General features: G+C 53.8%; 7 protein-coding genes across 7 annotated transcripts; 4 read left to right on the top strand and 3 right to left on the bottom strand.

Annotated features, from left to right (window-relative positions):
- Window positions 1-63: 63 nt before the first annotated feature.
- PG997_013025 (uncharacterized protein) lies at window positions 64-1,070 on the bottom strand (the record flags this gene model as incomplete). The annotated part of the gene is made up of 3 exons (XM_066817339.1): window positions 64-308; window positions 368-610; window positions 1,055-1,070. The coding sequence occupies 3 exons, from the start codon at window positions 1,068-1,070 to the stop codon at window positions 64-66; spliced, it is 504 nt and encodes a 167-aa protein (XP_066663031.1).
- Window positions 1,071-1,259: 189 nt separating this feature from the next.
- Window positions 1,260-2,834, top strand: PG997_013024 (uncharacterized protein; the record flags this gene model as incomplete). Its single annotated transcript, XM_066817338.1, is given in 3 exon segments — window positions 1,260-1,638; window positions 1,650-2,623; window positions 2,691-2,834. 3 exon segments carry the CDS (start codon window positions 1,260-1,262, stop codon window positions 2,832-2,834), a joined length of 1,497 nt encoding a protein of 498 aa, XP_066663030.1.
- Window positions 2,835-3,198: 364 nt separating this feature from the next.
- Window positions 3,199-3,454, bottom strand: PG997_013023 (uncharacterized protein; the record flags this gene model as incomplete). The annotated part of the gene is made up of 2 exons (XM_066817337.1): window positions 3,199-3,342; window positions 3,389-3,454. The coding sequence occupies 2 exons, from the start codon at window positions 3,452-3,454 to the stop codon at window positions 3,199-3,201; spliced, it is 210 nt and encodes a 69-aa protein (XP_066663029.1).
- A 691-nt stretch (window positions 3,455-4,145) lies between these two features.
- Window positions 4,146-5,199, top strand: PG997_013022 (uncharacterized protein; the record flags this gene model as incomplete). The annotated part of the gene is made up of 2 exons (XM_066817336.1): window positions 4,146-4,395; window positions 4,457-5,199. The coding sequence occupies 2 exons, from the start codon at window positions 4,146-4,148 to the stop codon at window positions 5,197-5,199; spliced, it is 993 nt and encodes a 330-aa protein (XP_066663028.1).
- A 1,302-nt stretch (window positions 5,200-6,501) lies between these two features.
- Window positions 6,502-8,376, top strand: PG997_013021 (uncharacterized protein; the record flags this gene model as incomplete). The annotated part of the gene is made up of 1 exon (XM_066817335.1): window positions 6,502-8,376. One exon carries the CDS (start codon window positions 6,502-6,504, stop codon window positions 8,374-8,376), a length of 1,875 nt encoding a protein of 624 aa, XP_066663027.1.
- Window positions 8,377-9,103: 727 nt separating this feature from the next.
- On the top strand, window positions 9,104-10,464 carry PG997_013020 (Fructosamine kinase-domain-containing protein; the record flags this gene model as incomplete). Its single annotated transcript, XM_066817334.1, has 5 exons — window positions 9,104-9,203; window positions 9,454-10,017; window positions 10,079-10,205; window positions 10,267-10,323; window positions 10,389-10,464. The coding sequence occupies 5 exons, from the start codon at window positions 9,104-9,106 to the stop codon at window positions 10,462-10,464; spliced, it is 924 nt and encodes a 307-aa protein (XP_066663026.1).
- Window positions 10,465-10,560: 96 nt separating this feature from the next.
- On the bottom strand, window positions 10,561-12,126 carry PG997_013019 (uncharacterized protein; the record flags this gene model as incomplete). The annotated part of the gene is made up of 1 exon (XM_066817333.1): window positions 10,561-12,126. The coding sequence occupies one exon, from the start codon at window positions 12,124-12,126 to the stop codon at window positions 10,561-10,563; it is 1,566 nt and encodes a 521-aa protein (XP_066663025.1).
- Between the last annotated feature and the right edge of the window lie 29 nt (window positions 12,127-12,155).

The raw sequence follows: 12,155 nt of genomic DNA, 5'->3' as shown, positions 1-12,155 counted from the left end.
TAGCCAAACCCCTCCCTCTTCGATTCATCACTGTAACCAGATAGCCCCTCTAGGCATTACCACTCACCACAACTCATGCATAGCCTTGTTCTTCTTGAATTGAAACGCGTCGCGAAACGCCTTCGTGCTCATTGTGGTCCCTATGATGCGAGCGTGGAGCGAAGTGTGAGTGTGCTTGCGGGGATGCTGTCCGAGAGCAGCATCTCCCGGGGCATCTTCTGGCGCCATGTCTGCCCGAACATGAGAAGAAATACCTGGTCGTTGGTACACCCTTTCAGGCTTGGCAGCCGCGAGGAAGGGTTCGCGTCCTGAGCTTACGCCAGGTAGCGTGGACGAACCCTAAGCCGCCCGAGTCCGCGACGCTCACGGCGACCGTCACGATGCCGTTGGCGTAGACCGCGTCCCCGCGGTTTGTCGCGGACGGGTGTGCCTTGTTCCTGTAGCACGGGCAGCTGGGATGATTTGTCGATGAAGCAGGCGGCGCGCTCCTGGAAAGCCACCGTGCTCCCGTTGTCCCGCCACCGCCCGTGTCGCGCGTCCGGGTTATACTGCAGGCCCGAGTTGGTGTCGAGTCCGTATGTCAGCTCATGAGCCTTGGATGTAGCCCGAGCTGCCGTACGTCAGGTAGCTCAGCGGAAAGGCTAGGAAACTTGGATGTTGGCTAAAACCAAAGGGGTATAGATCAAGCAGTGGTCAGAAACAATCAAAGACCCAGCGGGTTGCTGATCGAGGTATGACAAAACAAACAGACATTGGCATGCGCATACGAAGCATGCATATACGCGGTCTGAGCATACGTGGTATACATATACATCTAGTCAGCAGCCTTAGTCGCTCTCCTGAGTAGTTCTTGTCACGATTCGCACACGGGGAACGATGCGTAAGACTGCCAAGTGAGTAAGCGGATAAGCCTAGGGATTCTTCTCATCCCATTTCGCGGCCCGGCATCGCGGTGCGCTTTATCTGCCTCCAATCAATCGGCAGCAACATGGGGGTTCGCATGATCTGCATGTTCATACCCCGCAGCGGCTGCAGAACCCGTATGGTCAGTTACAGATGAGTAAAGCCATGGGTGCTACATGGCTCTTACCCCTGGTCCGTTGCCCTCAGGCGAGTTAACGGTCGCTTCAAGCCCCGTCTCACGATCTTTCATAAAGGCCTACCTGCGTCGCTCACGAAGAACCCCGGCTCGGTTGTCCCGTCGATTAGGCTTTTACAGTACTGCCACCTGAGAGGAGCGACTAGAAACGAAAACGACAATGACGATCATAGCCGGGCTAGGACTAGTGGCCTTCGGAATTGCCTCTGCGATCGCCTACTTCATACTCACCAGCATTCATACGTATCGTCGTCTCCGCCACATCCCAGGTCCCTTTTGGGCGCGATGGACCAACCTCTGGCTCAGCCTACAGATGTTCCGCGGCGAATACATGGAGGTCATGGACAGGCTTCATAGACAGCACGGCCCCATCGTGTGCCTCGCCCCGGATTATGTCTCGATCAGCGACCCCGACGAGATCGCGAGGACCAAGAAGAAATGGAACCGAGGGCCGGCCTACAACGGCATGCGTCTGAGACCCGGCCAAGATTCCCTTTTCGTCGAGCGGGACGCCAAAGGCACGACCGCCTGCGGGCGAAGTTCACGCCAGCGTTCATCGGCAAGGACGTCCTTGAAGGCGTCGAGGCTATGGTCGATGGCCATTTGACCAGGCTTCTGGAGCTCATCGAACACAAGTACATCTCTACCCCTGATAACTACCGCCCTATGGATCTGACGAAAGTCCTCACCTATTTCACAACGGATATTACTTCATGCATGGTTCTCGGACACGATTTCGAGTGCCTGAAGAGAGACGATGATTACCATGGGTACAACCATTCGATAGAGTCCTATCTGCATGTACTGTCTTCACTTATCGTGCTACCCGCTTTCCAGAAGTTCATGGATACGCCGTGGCTAAGATACCTCGACGTGATGCGCCCCCCCTTGCGGCAAATCTTGGGTATTGCCGAAAGCTCTGTTGTCAAGCGATTCGGCGAGAAGAAGATCGAGAGGAAGGACATGCTGGGCTCGTTAGTGGCGCACGGGCTATCCCAGAAAGCACTGGAGTACGAAACGGTCTACATCCTGGCTGCCGGCTCGGACACGAGCTCGACCGCCATGAAGGCGACGATTCTTCACGTGATGTCCACACCACACGTATACCGCAAGCTCCAACATGAGATCGACGAGTCTCTTGCGTCAGGCAAAGTCACAACCTCACCCATCGGCTCAGCCCAGGCAAGGGAACTCCCCTATCTGCAAGCCGTGATCAAAGAAGGCCTCCGGGTGTTTCCGCCTGCGGTCATTATACCAGTGGCATCGGGTCAAGACGAGGTGGTCTGCGGCAAGCTCGTACCGGCAGGCACCAACGTCGAGCCGTCGCTCAAGACCGCCGCCAGGGATAAGAGCGTCTACGGTGATGATGCCGATTCGTTCCGGCCCGAGCGGTGGCTAGAAGTCGATGCAGAGAAGCTCAGAGCGATGGAGGAGACCTCCAGGATTATCTGGGGAGGACCCGGCCGCTGGGAATGCCTGGGCAAGAAGATAGCCCTCATCGAGCTCGATAAGGTATTTTTCGAGGTAAGATTCCCTTCGGTGAAGGTCTCACTTGTTGAATGTCCCGACTCACTATTATCTGAATCCAAAGCTGTTCCGGCGATTCGACATGGTTCTGGTCGACCCCACCAGCCCGTGGAAGACCAAGAGCTGTCGTCTCTGGGTCACGACAGATATGTACGTGAAAGTGGAGCGCAGGAACGCACAATGTGACCCGAAGACACATCCGGCTTAACCGAGACAGCGAGGCACAGTTTTAGCAGGTCACCTGCTTAGTGCTGCATGTTGGTAGTCTTGGTCACTCCTAGTCTCAATGAGACTGATAACCTACCCCGCCTGCCACTGCAACGAACCCCTATACCGGGATACCTGATGGCCATTCTGAGGGGTACCAAGTGAGAGCGAGGCCAGCATGTTGGTATCTGATTGGGCATATGGTTTCCTTGGGGATCCCCACTTTCTTATTGTGTGCTCAGGGGTCAGGGGTCAGGGGTCAGGGGTAAATTGTTTTCTCGAATATCATTGGTACCATATATCCGGGTTTCAACCAACTGAATACATTTGCCTGGCACGCTGTGATCATCCCAACATCTACCACCCTACTTCACATTCGGGCTCAGGCTGTCCTTTCCGTATGTTGCCTCCCCTCGTTTCTCCACGATGTTCAAGCTGTTGACATTGTACGGCAGGGTGGCCGTCTCTGAGTTTCCGTAGATGGCTTCTGCCGGCGTGGCCTTCTTCTCCTTAGTAGGTGGTTTGGAACACATAGGACCTAATCAGTGAACTAACTATGGGTGCCCCAGTTGCGAAGGATACCAGGAAGGCAGAGAACGCGGCAATAGCTTGGAAATGCATCGTATGTTTTGTATTGGGGGCAAAATAATCTGAGTAGGGCAAAAACTGGGTCGTGGATAATGTGATGGTAAAATTGCAATCGATGGATATCTTCATGATATTTATATTTGACTTCGCTTTCAAACATTTGAGATAATATCCATTGGATTGAGAAGAGAGCTCACAGTATGCAACACTCGTTAATGATATGATATGCCAGGGGTAGCTGCATCACATGCAGCACTCACATCGCCCCTCACACAGGGGCTAATCCTGAAGGATCATGTAACTGACCAATAGGATTTGGAGGCAGCATTATGTTTGCCTTCTACCTCCGCTCGGCAGTGTCTATCACATCAAGACCCCCTTTTACTTATCCCAACACCATTCTTGATAGGGAGGTTGATCACAGTCTAGAAGAGTCTCGGACATGCAAAGCCAGCATCAAGAGGACCAACTACGCTTCGTTTCCTCGATAGTAGGCGAGGGAATGGATCGTCGACCCATACAGGCATGTGTTCAAATGCCACAATTTGTAGATCAGCAAGTCTCTGTTGAACTCTCCTCAACCAGATACAACCCAATTAAAGCTCTCCTACAAAGACACATTGCACTCATAGCACCTGCTATTAGCTACTGGCAGTGCAGCTTATTGTTATAAACGCCTATTGTTCTTTGATAACCCTTGAACTGTGTTGAAGCCCACTTTACCATGACCTCACATAACTCTGAACAGCATGACCTGTTGTGCTCGCCTGAAATCGACCCCGTCGAAGACATAGGCTTTCTCAGCGAGAAACGGCACGTGTTATCCCATTCTGGCACGCGTATGGCGAGAGCCTATCTCTACATCACTATATTCAACGGCCTACTCTTCACTCTTTCATGTGTGTTGTTTGGGACGTGGTACTATAATGTGCATATAAGGAAGAATGGTGCTCTGAGACAATCATCATCTTACAGTAAGTAGCTCGCACAGGCTCATGATCTAACCATGAATTCCCCAACTAACCATCCTCCGAGGCCCAATACTTGACATGCTGGAACTCGATATGAGTGTCCAGATCATGAACGGGACTTTGTTCCCGCCCAAGAATGGTGGATCAATTGCCCGGCAGATGCCCAACCCGGAGTCGGATGCCATCTGGTCAGAGTATGAGCTCACTCGTTATTTCCCCGTCACTGCCGACCAGATCCAAGCCATGGGAAAGGACCCCGCAACCGTGGCCAAGCTCGAAGACGAAGATTGGGGCCTCGGGGACGACGCGTACGTGACGATCCTCGACGTGTACCACCAGCTTCATTGCCTGAACACGTTGAGGCAGCTGGCCTACCCCGAGTACTACTCCAACATTACGCATCAGAACTCAATGACCACAGGCTCGGAGAAGGGAGAAGGCAAGAGAAAAAAGAAGAAAAGCGAGATACTAGCCATCCATGTCAACCACTGCGTTGACATGTTGATGCAAGCCATCCAGTGCAGCGGCAATGTAAACCTGATCACCATGCACTGGGTCGAGGAGCAGCCGTATCCCTTCCCAGACATGTCGGTGAACCGACAGTGCATCGACTTCGATAAGCTGAGCACATGGCGGAAAGACAACACGTTGGATATGGAGAAGTACGTCAAGACGATGCGGAAGAAGGAGGACAGGGACTACAGCCAGCTGAAGGCCCCTGATGCGTACTACAAGTACTACATGCCGGACGCGGTCAACCCTAATCATCTGAATGATGCCAATCCTGGAGAGGATTTCAATCTATAGCGTATAGAAACAGTTTGATGAAGAGCGGGTTACCTCATTTGGAAGTAGAGTTACTGGGGCACTTGGTGTTTGGGTTGGTGTGCTTGCATGCAACTGTGTCTGATTAGAGTAGAACCCAGAAGCACACGGATAAGTGCCGACCTGACAGATACCTGTTTATAGACTTCTTGCATGAGCGAACGGCATTTGAAGATGCCAAGCAAAGTCCTACATGATGTGGATCTACGTGAGATTCATTACCAGGTGCTCACCGACATGACAATCTCTCGACCAAAAAGATTAGTGAATATTCCCCAATGCGTCCGTCCATGTAAGGCTCGCATGTCAGAAACACACGTCGCGGTGCTGGGAGAACGGAAAGTTAGACGACGAGCATATTGCATCAGATCGGAGGGCACCAACTCTTGACCCTACAGAAGTGTAACTACCAGTATTCTAAGCCCTAGTCGGCACTTTGCAGGCAAATTATGCAAAAGAACGGAGCACCTGTAATTATCTCTCCTTCTGGCGCCAGCCTGAAAAGCAAACATCAGACCTGCAGGTATTCGGGCTGGGTTGGGGGCAGGGCTAGACCCTTTTCGTATGTCAGCACGCATGCCACATTTTGGCTGGGGAGCCTGATGGAAGTCGATGCAAGCCACCTGATCCACCATCATCGACCACTACTACCTTGAAATCATCTGGTCGCCATTTAGGAAGGCTATGCTGTTGACCAGCGTTCCCAGGAGGATACCAGTTAATGATCCGCCCCGGCTTTCGGTGAATGCGACTGTGAGTAATGGCCGAGGCCGGAATTTGGGCCTGGAGCCTGGCGGCCTGCGAGCCTCGGAGTACTGAGCCTTTATATCGCTGCGATGGGCTCCTGAAATCTGCCTTAGCTGGATGTCACGCTCCCACACCTCGGAGCCCAGTCAGCCTTGGGGCTGCCTCCATACCCGACAGATACCTGCTCTGTTGGACAGGGCGCACATTTGAGATTGACAATAAATCCTGGACGTCCACATATATTGGTTCCAGGCCTTACCATGTCGTGCTCGAGAAGCAGGCTAGGCGTGCCCGACTCTTTTCCATTGCAGTATGATGCCGCGACTCCACAGAAACAAGAACCCAACGAAGGAAAGATATCGCGAGAAGGAGGGAGGAAGCAGAACATGGCGGTAAGCAGGCTGGTTCTATTTGGAAATTAGTACCAAAGACTGACACCTAAGGATGCTCAGAGACAAAATCATCAGACCCTTACGCCGACTTGGACGCAGACGCAATGGCACAGAACCCAGAGAGGAGCTGTCCCAGAAGCACAGAATGAGCAAGAACACTGTTCGCGAAAGGCCCGTACCGACCATGTCCAAACCCGATGGAACAATCACAGACTCCTTGGCTCAAGGTCCATGTGCGAAAGGCACCCCGATACCCTGTGATTCCACACAGGATACAGTGTTGTCAATAAAGGAGGTCAAAGAACCACGACCTGCTGGAATCGACGGACCGAGTCGGCCCACAACTCCCAAACCGGCTTCCACATGGCCAAAGGCGTCCAATGACGACACCGAGAAGGAGGTCCAGCAGACTCAACTTGCCAAAGACAAGGTTCTCATCACAGCCCAGAAAATGTCTCTTGCGCAAAGCCAACATGGTACCAAGCCATGGGAGGCTAAGGAAGTCTCACCGACAACCATTGCGCCAGGCCATGAAGAGAACCAGAAGGCATATCAGAGGGAGATCAAGGCCATGACTCGCAGCCTCAAAGTCCGCGAGATTCAGAGGATGCTCAGCCCGAACCCGAACAACGAGGTCAAGTTCACAGAATATTGGGAGCAGAAGCTCCTGCCCCAAATTGTCGATATATTGGAAGCCAACATCCAGGGCACTTACAGCATCAATGTTCGTAGGGGTTATGGGCCTGACCAGCGGGTTATAGACCTTATGACCCAGGGCAACTGTGCCAAGAAATACAGCGACGTACTCGAGGCTGCCAAGAATGAGCTCCTGCCGGAGGAGTTCAGCAGTACGACCCAGTTCGACTTCCGCAGTGGGAAACATGTCTACTGTGTCGACGATGCCGACAGTCAGATATCGTCGCAGGTAGACTATTCTGCCCATTGCCTTGTCGGAAACCCGCATCACTACAATGTCCCTGTCATGGGTGACTCAGCCGGCTCGAGATCGAACGACGGCAGTGCAACACTAGGTCCGCTGCTCCAGATTGGCGAGAAGTTCTATCGTCTCGTCAACTGGCACATGTTCGACGATGGCAGAGAGGGCCGGTTCCGGCGGTGGAACATGAAAAGTCCACCAGAGGAACTTGACCTCGTCCACCCTTCACCAAGCGACTTGCAGATCTACTCTCCAGACAAACAACACGTGGAGATGGGGAACTTGGTGGCGTTCTCGGGCCACATGTATAAGACATACCGACCCGCCACGTCGTCTGATGCAGTTACCAACCCTCTTTCAAGGAGCTCACAAGTTACGACTGACTGGGCGCTCTTTGAGACGAAGGGGCCTGGTCTTCTGAACAGGATACGACACATCATGGATGGACAGAGATCGGACCCTGCAGAGCCGGCCATCACCGGGACTGCCTCGGAAGTGAAGATAGGCGACGTGGTTTGTTCAACAGGGCGGTCTAGCGGGCATAGCTTTGGCACAGTCTGCAGACGGGGGTTGCTCAAGAACGAGGATGGCACATTCCTTCGGGACTGGGCGGTCTCTTCCGATTATGATGACTCCTGGCACGATGGCATGGGAGCGAAGGGTGACTCGGGTGCAGGTATTGTAAATTGCGTCACCAACAAGCTCATCGGTCAACTCTGGGGAAGAAATCACTACGACGAAGATCCAAAGGAACCTGCCATCACCTACTTCACCACCATGTCGGAAATCTATAATGACATACAAGTGCGCTGGCCTGATGGCCAATGTCCTCGCCCTAGGCTACCGGGTGAAGTACCTTCTACAGAAGAAGCCCGCGGTACCTCCGTCACCAACATTGGGGGTATCGATGAAATGTTGGCAGCTGAAGATCACACTCCGCCATCCGGTGAGGGTTACTCGAACCTGGAGTCTAAGTCAAGACGATCAAGTGTCAGATCGTCTATACTCGTTGCGAGTTGTGGTAACATTATGGCAGCCCGTTGGGTGCAGCATGCCGCTACATGGCCAAGATTGCAAACTTGAGGGAACGTTGCTGTCTACCAGTCTCACTTTCCCTATATTCTGACTTCATTTTCTATTTTTCGTTTCTTGTTCACATAGACATTTTGGGTTCCTTTTGATATCTCGAGGGGTTTTTTTTTGTACCGTGGGATTAGCACTTACACATGAGCTGGGTTTACAACACGCTTTGTAATCTTGCAGTCATGCCCCAATCTGAGATGTAGTGTGAAGCAAATTTCACACGCAATGGTGATATTGGAGATTGACAGCACCATACAAATGGGGCATTTGTAAGTGGTATTTGACCTGGCTCGTTATGTTTGGCGAGCTATCATTGGCTGTTTTAGCCGGGTTTGAGTTTACCCCTGAACATCAATTGAAATCAGTCCCACCCCTGAGGGTGTGTATAAACCGAACACATGCTACTACCCCTTTATGACTAGGAGCGCGTAATTCAATTTAATGGCCAAACATTAAACTTCGCTTTGCCGGGACAACAGTTTTGCTCGTCCAAAATAGTAGTAGAGAACGTCTTTGTACGATGAATGCAAGTCGACAAAGTGTTTCTGTTCGATTCAAAAATAATACAAGGGTGTCCCAGTCATCAGATATCAAACACTTGAACAACACCCCTGTTCCTGAACACGTGACCATCCACTGCATTGGCATCCTACATTCCTCGTTTGAGCTGGCACTCCCAGTCCATGTTGCCTTCCCCTCATCTTACTACTACATATACATTAAAACCATGCCAGCCAGCCCGGACTGGGACGGAGCCCCTAACTGGGACAAGGAGCCAGAAGTATCTGAGCAATACATCCGTTACATCGATATTAACGTACAAGCCGGTAAGCCTGAGCCTCCAGTGAGTCTGCGATCTAATGCCTGACAAGGAGCAGGGGTACCGGAAGGGGTAATAGCTTACAAAATAGTACCTCACGGCGCTTCTTTCTGGACTCGAACAGCACGGATCGAAGCCTTCGGAGAGGACGGATATTCTTACAGCTTCTTTCTAAAGGTAAATTCAACTTATTATCCGGAACCCACGCAAAATATTTGTCACTCAATGTTCATGTCATTTTACCTAGGTCTCGATAGGGGACGATGGAAAGGGTATGATGCACGGAGAATACGAATCGATGAAGGTCCTACATAAGACCATGCCGGAACTTGTCCCCAATCCCATCGCATGGGGTACTTATTTCACGGCTAAAGACATCCACTTCCTGCTATGCGAGTTTCACGACATGGACGAGGGGCCATGCTCCCTGGACACACTCCCCGAGCTCCTGGCCGAGCTGCACAAAAAGGGGGTCTCGCCTACCGGCCAGTTCGGGTTCCCCATCGCGACCTACCAGGGACGTCTGCCGCAGGACCCGACCTGGTGCGACACCTGGGAAGAGTGCTTCTCGCGGAACCTCGACATCATGTTCGAGCACGAGCTCCAGGCTCAGGGGCCCGGCGACGCGGAGCTGGCCGAACTCCGGCGGACCGTCATGACGAGAGTCGTTCCGCGGCTGTTGAGGCCGATGGAATCCGGAGGGAGACGGGTGGTCCCTCGGCTGATCCATGGCGATCTGTGGGAAGGGAACGCGGGGACAGATCGGGCCACTGCGATTCCCAAGATCTTCGACGCATGTAGTTGGTATGCACATAACGAATGTGGGTTTCCTTCTGATCGTATCATATCACAATCACGCCTGACTGACTCGATCTTGTGTAGTTGAGATGGCACCGTGGCGGCCCGCGAGGCAGGAAATGGGAAAGCCGTATGTGGACGCATACATCCAGCACTTTCCTCCTGCCGAGCCGACCGAGGATTTCGATGGTCGCAACACCTTGTACGCATTGTAAGTATGAAAGTAAACTGTGAGTGGGAGACTAGGTTATGGTGATCTGACATTTCCATAGGCGCTTCAACTTGTGTTCTTCGGCACTCTACCCGGGTAATCTGAACTATCGTAACGTGTAAGTAAATCTCTCATAGTATATCTTGACATAAGTTGGCCTAGAAGTCTAACTAGCGATTGCAGGGTAAAATCGGATCTCCGGGAGCTGGTAAAGCGATACCCAGAGACATTCGAGGAGTGGCAGGAACGACAAATTTAAAGGGGTCAACCAGGCGAAACGTGGTAGTCTATTTGGGTTACTTCGTCTTGACTAAGCTCTATGATGCATTCCATTATTCCAACCCATCCGGAGTGTTTATTGTGTAGCCTTACTCGTTTGAACTGCAAAGCCAGCTGGACCCGTACTGCCAGCCGTCCCGCAATGCTTCACTCTTAGTCTCTGTTTGCGCCAAGCGTGCCCCTTCCGCGTCAAGATCAGGATGGCCGCCATACCGCTCAGGCTGGCAATCAGCCCGATGAGCGTGAAGAAGTAGCCGCTTCCGATAGCAGACACGAGAGGTCCCATAAAGGCGACCACGGCGGCCGACATGCCGCACCGGGTAATGTTGCCGGCCGCGGCCGCCGTGCTGGGGCTCTCGGGGAAGATGTCGACGAGCAGCGCGTTAAAGGCCTGGTGTATCATGGTCCCCTGCGCGCCGATGAGGAATTGTAAGACCAGCGAGGCGCTGCAGTGGACCTCGTAGTGGACCAGCCAGCCGAAGGCGACGACCTCGCACAGGTAGACCGCGAAATTGAGCAGACAGCCCCGGGCGCGGGCCTGCTCGATCAGGAACTCGGTGATGTCGTCGCCCCTCTTGCGGTCGATGGGGAGGCCCTGGCCGGCGGCCACTACGCGGTAGTTCCAGTCCATGAGTCGGCCCGCGAGGAAGCCGCCGGCGATGACGCCGGTGCCGCCGGCTAGGTACGATAGGCCGACTTGGAGGTTGTTGAAGTGGTATATCGGTCCATATATCACGGGGATGGACGTCTGGATACAATACCAGACCGAATAGACCACTGCAGCTGTCCAGAGCGTCAACGACGTGTCTCGGTAGAAAACGATCCTCAGGGGTCCCAGCGGATTTGGGATGATAAATTTCCCGCGTCCGGTTGCCTTCGCACCGCCATTACTCGGACTCCCCAGCTCCAGCTCGCCTGGGACATCCCCTGCGGGCGCGTCGTCTATCATATCTTTCTCCCTGCTGCTAGCATGCCCCCTTTCCCGCCACAGCCAAAACAGGGCATCCCACCACGTTCTCCAGACCCCCTGAGCGACGACCCTGCCATTCCCCACAATAGCCCGATTGGTCTCTGGCAGTGTCCAGCCGATCAAGACGAAAGCCGTGCCCCCGAACACGACAAGCGTCCAGAAACACCAATCGGGCCGCCCCGTCTCCCAGGCGATGACGCCGCCGAGGAGGGCCCCCACGCAGGGCCCCAAGTTGGTGGCGGCCATGAGCGGGCCCAGCATGCGGCCGCGCTCGGCGGACGCGACGACGTCGGCGACGACGCCGTACGCGAGCGACAGGACCGCGGACCCGCCCAGGCTCTGCAGGCCGCGCAGCACGAGGAGCGCCGCGTAGCTCGCGCGGTTCAGCGCGAGGCCCAGGCCCGCGGCGCCGTAGACGGCGAAGGTCGCCAGCAGGACGGGCCGGCGGCCGAAGGAGTCGGACAGGGGCGCGAACAGCGCGGGCGAGACGGCTTGGAAGACGACGTAGAGCGTGATGGTGAGGTTGATGCCTTGCACCGAGGTGGCGTACTGGGCGCTGAGCAGCTCGATCAGGGGAAGTAGATGGTGGCCGTGAGGGACGAGGCGAGCGTCACGTAGCCGAGCAGGAATACCAGGTAGCGGCGGCGGCGGTCGCTGAATGCGAATAGGCATCCTTACCGCTGGATTCGGTTCGTCGGCTT

Source organism: Apiospora hydei (assembly GCF_038363865.1).
Source record: "Apiospora hydei strain CBS 114990 chromosome Unknown utg000009l_segment0_segment0, whole genome shotgun sequence".
Taxonomy (NCBI): Eukaryota; Fungi; Ascomycota; class Sordariomycetes; order Amphisphaeriales; family Apiosporaceae; genus Apiospora; species Apiospora hydei.
The sequence above is the reverse complement of the archived record's forward strand: the minus strand, read 5'-3'. Positions and strand labels throughout refer to the sequence as shown.